At 35.8% G+C, this 10729-nt stretch overlaps 2 protein-coding genes across 2 annotated transcripts; both read left to right on the top strand.

Annotated features, from left to right (window-relative positions):
• Window positions 1-359: 359 nt before the first annotated feature.
• Window positions 360-1700, top strand: LOC125816563 (uncharacterized). The gene is made up of 2 exons (XM_049496178.1): window positions 360-443; window positions 540-1700. Exons 1-2 carry the CDS (start codon window positions 360-362, stop codon window positions 1698-1700), a joined length of 1245 nt encoding a protein of 414 aa, XP_049352135.1.
• Window positions 1701-3005: 1305 nt separating this feature from the next.
• LOC125815893 (F-box protein At5g07610-like) lies at window positions 3006-7430 on the top strand. The gene is made up of 3 exons (XM_049495463.1): window positions 3006-3040; window positions 5475-5604; window positions 6333-7430. The coding sequence occupies exons 2-3, from the start codon at window positions 5485-5487 to the stop codon at window positions 7428-7430; spliced, it is 1218 nt and encodes a 405-aa protein (XP_049351420.1). The 5' UTR covers window positions 3006-3040; window positions 5475-5484.
• The last annotated feature ends 3299 nt before the right edge of the window (window positions 7431-10729 follow it).

Here is a 10729-nt window from a genome sequence, read left to right on the forward strand (position 1 = left end):
ATAAAAAATTGGTTTCTTTCAGTTACTTGGAATGGAAGTTACAAGAGAAGGAAGATCTCCTTGTTAAATAAATCAACTAATTCCTTATATATGGGCGAAGAAACTAAACAAACACTCTCTGTTTTATTAAAACTAAAACTCTTTATTCTTGGTTTTCCAGCTATTGTGAGTATTATGGTTATGTATTACAATTGATTCAATTTCATTGCCTTTTGATTTTTTCTTTGTTTCAAAATCTGTTAGTATAGTGAAATTTCTTGATTCTAATTTCTAGTTGTAAGTATGCTTTGAGGGTGTTTATACTTACAATTTTACATTGTCGTGCTTTTAGATAAATGAAATCTTGGAAGGATGACGACATGACTGATAGCTCTGATGAATCGAATCATGACATGGTTGATAGCTCTGATGAATATGAATGGGAGGATGATGGGATTTTCAAGGTATTGTTTTCTTCCTCGAAAGCACACACAGCCTAAAGAAGAGTAGATACAATTTTTTCATGAGTCTTATTACTATACCTGTTTTGTCTTGTATAGGACGACGTTAAGACTGTTGCTTTTAAGCCAGAATGGAATGAAGAATCTGAAATACCTGCAGATTACATTAGGAGAGAATACATGGAGATCAAAGACATGGCAAAGAAATATGTAGCGCCTTTCCTTCCAGCTAAATCATTAATGAAGTTTCGGGCAGTGTCCAAAGAATGGAATCATTGGATTGTTAGTCCATTATTATCATACCAACAAAGTACTTCATTCTATAAACTTTCAGGCTATTTTTATCAAACAGTGGATGTTGATTTTCAATCTAATCCTGATTTTTTGTCTCTGGACCGTTCTGCAAATGGAGTCCCCAGTCCTTCCCTTGGTTTCTTGCCTGAAAGGGTCAAAGTTCTAAGTTCTAGCAGCGGGTTGCTCCTTTGTCAGGGACGGGAGAATTATTATGTTTGTAATCCTGTAACCAAAGTTTGGAAACTCATCCCTTGTCATCAATATTATCATGGATTTGATCCATCTGTTGTTCTTGCATTTGATCCTCGGGATAATATTGAATCATATTATCACATTGTTGCTGCAGTCCCTCTTCTTGGTCAGCCAGTTGTCTTCTTTGAGATTTACTCGTCTCAATCAAATTCTTGGAAGCGCTCGCGCTCTTCTTCAGAATGTCTTGAGTTAGAAGGTACAATTCTTATTGGTGGGGGATTTTACATGAAGGGGATGGCTTACTGGAATACAACATCAAATGAGGTGCTAGCATTCGATGTGAAAAATGAGATAGCAGCAGTTCTACATGTGCCTATTCCACCTGGGAGATATGGTGCCTTGACTCAGATAGAAGATGAGCTATGCTATGTAACTGCTTATAATGACGGTGGGGATGTTTTTGTATTAGATATCTATGGAGGAATGTACATGAGCCTGAAAAACAGTGTAAGCATAAATCTTGGACACAAGAAGTCTCGTCGAGCATTTGAGGAAATTCCCTTTATTGAGAACAGTACTGTGTCGTGTAGCGTGCTACCTTGTTTTAACAACGCTGATGACATTGTGGTGATCTACACGAATGAAAGGATATATCTTTATCACTTGAGGGAGCAGAAGGTCAAGGCTCTCAGGACTCCACGACAATTAAATCCTCAGAGAAGATTCATACCTTATATAAACAGCCTCGTTATGTTACATGAACTGAACAATTAGTGCCTTGATGATATTTCGGTTGCTGTCAAGTAGAAAACTCTCCCCTACATCGCCGCTTCTGCTGCTTTGTTCTATGTGGAATTGAACATTTTTCATGATTTTTTGTTTGTTGGACTTGGATGACAGAATTAGTACTTTGAATTAATAGCTTAGCTTTGGTAAATAGATCATGTTTTCAATTGCCATTATTTCGTTTGGACAGTAGTTTTGAATGTTTTTTCCTTCACAAATAATAATGGTTTGGAGTTTTTAGTTATGGTTTCCTTTGATTTTCTTTCTACTACTGTTTCAAATAAACAAGGCAATTCCCATCATCTACCTGGATGCAGAGGGCCCTGGTTAGCTCTGTAGTAGCAAATTTGGGATGCTATGTGTGACACAAACGTCGACAATTGTGTTGTTGTAATTTTCAACTATGGATAATTTCAGATTAGACAATTTTATACTTATTAGCAGTAGCCCTCCCTAACAAAAACAACTTCGTTTCCAAGGCCTCTATAAAAAATTACTTGTCCACGCTATAAAAAATATTTGTCACAAATTATTTGTTAATTGGCCCAGTGATTTGGGCTTGGGACATCCATGTTGGAGGTCTCAAGTTCTAAATCTCTTGCCAGTGAAAGCAAGGTGTTTGCCTTCTGAGTCGAGATCGTCACACTGGACTTGCCTAGTGTAGGTTACCTCTCCTATGTGGTTAGCGAGCTGTTGCATAGAAGTGGGGATTTCACCCTAAGGGTAGCGACGGGTTTGGGCGACGGATCAATAGTCAACTCAAGGTGGGTGAGATATTCTTTATTTTAGATAGTGAAATCATTCCATTACTACCAACCCAAAGAAATATGACCTCTTTGAGATATACGATTTATGCCTTAGTGAAAGGACTTGGCTTTGCATCTGAATATGACATCTTTGAGATATACGATTTATGCCTTAGTGAAAGGACTTGGCTTTGCATCTGAAGGAGATTCCCCAGTTGGGTACAGTGCAAAGCCGAAAATAAAATAAAATAGAATTATATCATTTAAAAAAAAAAAAGGTTTACAAGCTATATTCTCAACAGTTTGTGGTGCACTATACTCTTTACATAAGCAGTTTTTTCTTTAAACCCTTTTTTAGTATCTTCTTCGCATTCTATATTCTCTCTTTTGGGGGTTCAGTTGGAAACACAGAAAGCCAAATTAGTCAGAGATTTTTCACTCTCCGCTATGGCTATCGATGGAGAACAGTCGCACCAATCTCACAGATCACGTCAATCTGGTCCTACCGCCAAGAAAAAATGCAAGTCCAATGAGAGAAAGAAGGGCTTTTCCCACGAAAACAATAAGCAACATAATCCCAAGGTACTCATATTCTTTAATTTTTCTTTAAATTCTGTATATCATTATGTGCTTGGGTTGTCAACTGTTTTACGCTATTCCTGACAATTTTTTAGGCAATAATATGTGTGATGTAACCGCTTATGTAGATAGTAATTTTAAAGTTTTAGTATTCCTAATCGAATAGTTATTTCTTGAGACTTATTGGCATTTGCAGTTAATTCCACTGTGAAAGAAAAGAAGTCGCTCAAGTGAGTTTGCTGGTTATTAAGGCTCGACTGGAGTTAGGTTGAGGCCGTCTCGTGGGGCAATCAGGATGAACCTTTATTGGTGGAGGAAGGGATAGTGATGGATTCCTATAAAGCATCCAGGAAAAGCTAGCTCCTACTCTTCCTCCTTCTCCTAAAGGCTATTTAATTTAAATTAGAAATTTAACAGAAGATTGTAAAACAAAGAGACTAAAAACTAGGAATAATGATTATTGAATAAGTTTTAGTATCTCACACAATACTTTACTCATTTTTCTTTAAATCCTAATCACCAAGTATAGAAGTTGCATTCATGATTATGATTTAATGTAAACTCTAAACTTAAAAAGAAAATTGTGAAAGAGAGTAGAAGCTAGGAATAGTGATTACCAAATAAGTCTTGGTATCATACACAATACTGAACTCATTTCGCGTTAAATCTCCAATACTAAAATTCCTAATCACCAACTATAAAAGTTGTATCTATCGTGCTAAAAATCTGATGTACATTTTTATTCAAATTCAAAGTGGTAATATTTTAAAGTGAATTTAAAGATTATTAGTTTTTGTAGTTGTTTGATAATGTTCAACTAATTAAACTTCATGTAAATGCAAAAGAAGATAATCTCAGATCAAAAAGAAAGGGGGATACGGAGAAATTGGTAGATGCTACAAACTTAATTGGATTGAGCCTTGGTATAGAAACTTACTAAGTGATCACTTTCAAATTCAGAGAAACCGTGAAATTAACAAAAATGAGCAATCCTGAGCCATATTGTCTCCTGCTTCGACTGATAAATCCAACCAAAATTACCACATCATCAATTCAAAAGAGAGATGAGTTTGGATATAATGCGGATTCAGGCAAATTTACCTCTTACAAACTTGATGAAGAAGGGGGTATAGGATGTTAATCAAAACAACTTTGTGAATTGATTCAAATGTGCTTAGTAGTGATGTGTTAGTGTTGAATATGTACTTTCATATAATTATATGTTAGAAATGTTAACAAATTGACATACATTTAAGTTCGGATTTAGTTTGAAAACAATGAAGGATTAGTCCATCCCTACCTGTGACACGCTTTTAAGGTTGGGCTGGGATGGTCATTTTAAGGCTTTTTAACATGAAGGGATGGCCCGCCCTAACCCATCAAATTCCTTGGTCCGCATAGCTTAAGCTGAATTAGATTGAACTGACCTATTTTGACAGCCCTATTCGGAATGAAAATGACTAGAAATTTGACTTGAGATTGTGTAAGGCAATGAAATGTCGAAATTCTCCTCCTTTTATCAACTTTGTTTCCTTATAAATATATAGACATAGAAGTAAACAATATTTCCTTTATACAAACTAAACTCTTTGCTAAATTTCTGCAATCTTTAACTCTCTCCACTCTCTTCTCCACACACGGTTCTCGTCACCGCTAGGGTTTCAAGCCGCTTTTCCCCCCTTCTTCTTTGTTTACGGCAACTCAACCCCCGGGCATTGTGAGTTCTTTCCTTAATTCTTCTAATGTTAATTTATTACCAGTATTCATTAAAAACTCTAAATTTCTTTTTACGATTATCCATTATATATGTCAACTAAAGTGATTTATTCTTAATTTGTTCCATTTGATAGTCATTTGTTTCAATTGTTGGAATGTGTTTTGATTCCTTGTATTATGCTTATGTGGGACTAGTTGTATATAAATATTTCACGTTTCAATTGACCAAGAATTATATATATGAACTGTCGGATTTTACTCAGATTTTATGATATGATCTGTGTGAATGACTTATTTAATTGCCTTTTGACTCTTTGTTTCAAAATTCCTTCTTTATGGAAGATTTACTTTTCTAAATCTATGGTTGCTTGATTTTCAGTATTGTGAAATTTCTTGATTGTTGATATTTTGATTTCTTCGAAGCACATTTACCAAGGAGATGAACTGTTAAATGGTGATTGGGAGATTTACATTTCAAAATCTATGATTTTAAGTATAGTGAAATGTCTTTTCTTCTTTTGATACTGATGATTAGTGATCTATGAAGTAGAGTCTAGAGTGTACCTCATCTACTCCTTCTCTGAGATCCTAATTTCTCGCATACTAAAACACTTTGTTAGAGTGGATTAGGCTGTCTTTCTTTTGATTGTTAATAAGTATACTTTGAGGGAGTTTATGCTTTAAATTTTCCATTGTCACTAACACCGTGTTTTTTGTGCAGAAAAAATTAAATGGAATCGTTGAAGGACAACATGATGACTATTAGCTCTGATGAGTTTGAGAATAATATCATGGCTGATGCTGAGGAATTTTCTCCAGCTATGCAACAACAGGACTGTGGGACTCACAAGGTATGGTTTTCTTCCTCTCCTATTTTTGAGTATTTTTATTCGTTTTATATGAATAACAATATTGAAACTTATTTAATTCAGTACAACAACAACATACCCAGTGGAATCCCACAATTGGGATTTGGGGAAGGTAGGATCTACGCAGACCTTACCCCCTCTCCCCCCTCCCCCCCTACCTTTATTGGATAGAGAGTTTGTTTCCGATAACCTTTTTATCATAGAAGAATGGTCGTTTTTTCTTCTGATCAATAGTTCTGCAATAGTGAAACATATCCAAGGTTACACAACCAACAATTACTTGGATGGATGAAAATTACTATTCATTTTGCTTCATTTGAACTCATCTTATTCCAAAACCATTTTTTTTATTTTCACAATGTAATTATATGGGCAATCTGGACTCTCCTATTTTTTTGAGAAGCTGCTTCTTTAGATCTTGCACTTTCTGATACTACTACTCTCTTGTTTGTCTTTCTGTTATTTTCCTTATTTTTTTGAGAAATGTTGATGAACACACTATTTAAATGAGCCTTTGTTAGTGAACTTGTTGAAAGGGCCCAACCTAAATAGAGAGGAGTAGAAATAAATGTTTCATGGGAGTGACACCAACTAATATGAGTTTGAGCTGTTATTGATATGTATATATCTCTTTCATCTGATTACAATACCTCTTTTGTCTTGGATTGCAGGTTCCAGAGGACGACTTCAAGGCTGTTGCTTATAAGCAGGAATGGAATGAAGTATCAAAATTACCTGCAGACTACATTAGGAGAGAAGACATGGAGATCAAAGATGTGGCTATGAAACATGTATTGCCTTTCCTTCCTGGTAAATCATTGATGAAGTTTCGGGCAGTGTCCAATGAATGGAATCATTGGATAGTTTGTCCGTTATTAGCATTCCAGCAAAGCACTTCATTCCAGAAACTTTCAGGCTACTTTTATCAAGTTGTGGATGTGGATTTCCAATCTGATCCTAATTTCTTGTCTCTGGACCATTCTGCGAATGGTATCCCCAATCCTTCCCTGGGTTTCTTGCCTGAAAGGATTAAAGTTCTCAGTTCTAGCAGCGGGTTGCTCCTTTGCCAGGGGTTGGAGAGTTATTACGTTTGCAATCCTCTGACCAAAGATTGGAAACGTACCCCTCCTCATCAATATTATCACGGATCTGATCCAGCAGTCATTCTTGCGTTTGATCCTCAGGGTAATATTGAATCGTATTTTCACCTTGTCGCTGCTGTCCCTCTTCTTGATCAACCAGTTGTGTTCTTTGAGATTTACTCGTCTCAATCAAATTCCTGGAGTCGCTCTTCTTCAGAGTGTCTTGAGTTGGAAGATACAACTCTTGTTGGTGGGGGATTATACATGAAGGGGATGGCCTACTGGAGTACAACATCAAATGATGTCGCTGCAGTTCTACGTGTGCCTATTCCACCTGGGAGATATGGTGCCTTGACTCAGGTAATGGATGAGCTATCCTATGTAACTGTTAACAACGATTGTGGGGATGTTTTTATGTTAGATATATACGGAGGAATGGACATGAGTCTGAATCACAGTGTCTGCATAAATCTTGGACACAAGAAGTCTTGCCAAACACTGGAGGAAGATCCCTTTATTGACAATGGTACTGTGTTGTGCAGCGTGTTACCCTGCATTAACAGTGGTGATGACATTGTGGTGATCTGCACAACTGAAAGGATATATCTTTATTACCTGAGTGGGCAGAAGGTTGAGACTTTTATGACTCCAGGACAACTAAATCCGAAGAGAAGATTCATACCTTACACAAACAGCCTCGCTGCGATACATGATCTGAAGAACTAACTGTTGCGGTCAAGTAGAATTCTCATGTCCTTCCATCAGAACTCCTTGAACATTTTGCATCTTCTTTTGTTTTTTATTTGACTTGGATTGCAGATTAAGCTGTTTGAATAGCTTTGTGTTTTTGTTATAAAATGTTTTGGATTGCCAATAGTTATTGTGAGTTTTTAGTTGTCAGTTCCTTTCTGCTGCTAAGGTTTATATTTTATGATGGAATGTGAGGTATGATTAGCTTTACGTTGGAGGTGGAGGGTATTTACTACTTGAACCGATTCCTTTTGTTTTTCCCACAAAGAATTAACGTTTATATCATTCACGTTTACTAGTATACTAGTAAAGAAAGCCCGGGTGCTGCTCGGGCCTAACATTAATAAAGTTATATTGTTACTCTCTTCGTCCCATATTAGATGAGAATCTTACTAAAAATATTTTTTTCATATTATTTGAGCACTTATTAAATTAGGATAGAATTAATTAATTCTTTTCCATTTTACTCCTACAATTAATATGACCGTTCCTATATTGTATGTGTATTTTTTGTAACTCATTTCAATGTGCATTGATATAAACAAAGGGCAAAATGGTGAAGTCTTCCATTGTATTAATGATTTCTGAATCACCGTGTAAAGTTGGAAGTGCCCATCTAATATGGGACAGAGGGAGTATAGTTTATGTATTGTTATAAAATTAGTAAAGATTGTTATAATATATTTTGCTCATAAGTGAGCTAATATAGAAACTTATTTGTCATTTGTTTTTTTAATTTCAATTTTAAATAGCAAATAAATGTAGCGATAAGATTGAGGGTAGAAAAGAAGCATATCTTTCTAAATTTAAGTAAAAATAAACAGAGTAGAAGTAACATTAGGGTTATCGATAGGACGATTCATTCGGTTATTTTTAAAAAAATTATATCATTCAATTTTTCGGCTATTTTATAATGTATAACCAAAATTAAAATTTTAAAATCATCCCAATCCTAATTTATGTGACAGAAGCAGTAGAAAAATTAGTCTTTTTTTTGCTGTCTTGTAGATATTTTAAGTTATTATTTATTGTAAATTATAGTACTTTTTATTAAAGTTTTTAATAACATATGTTACTTTTTATGTTTGAGATTTAAACGAACTTTTTTTTATATGTCTTTTAATTTTATATGTGTTTTGTCCTTTTCCATTTTGAAAAACCAATGCTCTCTCCATTTTATTTTATATGTCATTTCTTTTTATAAGTATATTGGTTATTCCCTCTTCTTATTGGAACACATGTTAACTTGTGGTGAATACTTATTCCATCTTCTTATATAGTAAAACACATGTTGACTTGTGGTGAATACTTATTCCCTCTTCTTATATAGTAATACATATAAAAATAAAAAACTAAATTTTATTATATGTTTTTAATGGAACTGGGAATCGGGACAAATTTAAATTAATGTGGGCATCAATGAGGATAGATAATAGACATTGGATGAAAACATACAATTTGTTTTAATCAAACGCAAAATTTTACTGGTCAAATTATTTCTAATAATTATTTTCAGAAAAATACTAAAGGGAAAAGAAGAAAATAACATTTTTATAAATTGGGTTATTCTCTACTTATATACTAGTAAAAATGTAACACCCTGTATCCGAAAATAGAGATTTCAGATTTCTGGTGTTACAGGTGACACTCACGGACACCATCCACGAACCGTAGATGGACTCACAGTCCGTCCTGCAGGTCCGTGGTTTGTGACAGAAAACTTTCCCAGAACTCAGTCAGAAAATTTGGCTAAGTCCCGACTAACGGACAGACCCACGGTCCGTAGATCAGACCACGGTCCGTGGTCTGTGTCCGTGGATCGAGACTTCCCTTACCCAGCCTCTGACACAAACTACGGTCGACCAGCACGGACCGTCATTCGATCCACGGTCCGTAGGTCTGACCGTAGATGAGGGTCAGCAGCCAGTTAGCTGAAAAATATTGATGGGTCAACTTCAGATGGTTATAACTCTTAGCACAAAATGAATTATGTGTCCCATGACCTATGGTTAGATAGATAATTGAATTATATTTCCAACGCCACCGAGTTTCCTAAATTCCGACCTCCGAGTAAAAAGTTGTTCCCATTTTAGTGAAGCCCTGTCGGGCAGACTTGACCTACGGACCCAATCGACGGACCGTCGATTGATTGACGGACCGTAGGTCCATTCCGTCAGTCACTCCGACAGCAGTTAATTCAGGGGTGGTCTTTTGGTCTTTTCCTATTTCATTTAACCCCTAAGATACGTCGTTTAGACCCTAAATCATGAGGTTTTAATCAGTTTAAGCCTAGAAACATAACTATAACTTACCTTAGTCAAAATCATTAATCAAACTTAGAAAATTAGAAGCAAGAGAGGAGAAAAAGGTCAAGAACCCTAGTTCAAGAACGCAGCGAGGTTTCTTCAGTTCCAGCCCCAAAATCGAAAGATTTCTCCGTGGAATTCGTCACCAGGTATGTGGGATTTCACTAGTGGGTTCCTTTCGCCCATTAGGTCCCTAGAATTCAGTCAGATTCTTGATTCCATAATTATGAACAGACCTAGGGTTTCTAGAATTTGAACAGATCATCATGAGTTAGTTATTTAAATGTTCCAAATCAGATTATCATGTTATTGCTCAGTTTATCGCATGAATTTCAGAACCCTAGCTATGTATTTCTTTAGTTCTTGAATTACACATGCTAGGTCAGATATTTCAGTATTAAGTTATACATGCCTCAGTTTATGGATGCATCATTATCAGATTAATTGTTGCATTCTTAGTTTGCATGTTCAGTTTCGAGCTATCCAGTATTTACAGAAATTCAGTCATAACTAGTTAACCACTTAATTCATTGGGAGTAGCATAATACCGAGTTGGACTAGGGTTCAGCGTACCCATATAGTCCCAGAACTACGAGCCATGTAGGTGTAAGTCCCCTATGTGGGCAACATCAGTTTAGTGATCATGCCAGCATGCCTCTATACCTCTGGCAGGGTATATTGGGTCCTCTCGATGGGGCGTATACATTGGACTCCACATTTAGCTCATGTGGTTTTATGTCGGTTATTAGTAGCTCCCACAGTTCAGTCAGACTCTTTTGCATTGACAATATTTCAGTACAGTCAGTATTCAGTCTCAGCATGTTATAAATTTGGTCATTGCATCAGTTAGCTCAGTATTCAGTATTTCAGTATCTATATAATGTTCAGATGATTTCATTGCTTTATTGCTTTGTTTAGCTATATGTTATTCCAGTTTTACTCTATCATGCATGCTCAGTACCTATCAAG

The sequence above is a fragment of the Solanum verrucosum genome, unplaced genomic scaffold (assembly GCF_900185275.1).
Source record: "Solanum verrucosum unplaced genomic scaffold, falcon-dt-bn FXZP01000261.1, whole genome shotgun sequence".
Lineage (NCBI taxonomy): Eukaryota > Viridiplantae > Streptophyta > Magnoliopsida > Solanales > Solanaceae > Solanum > Solanum verrucosum.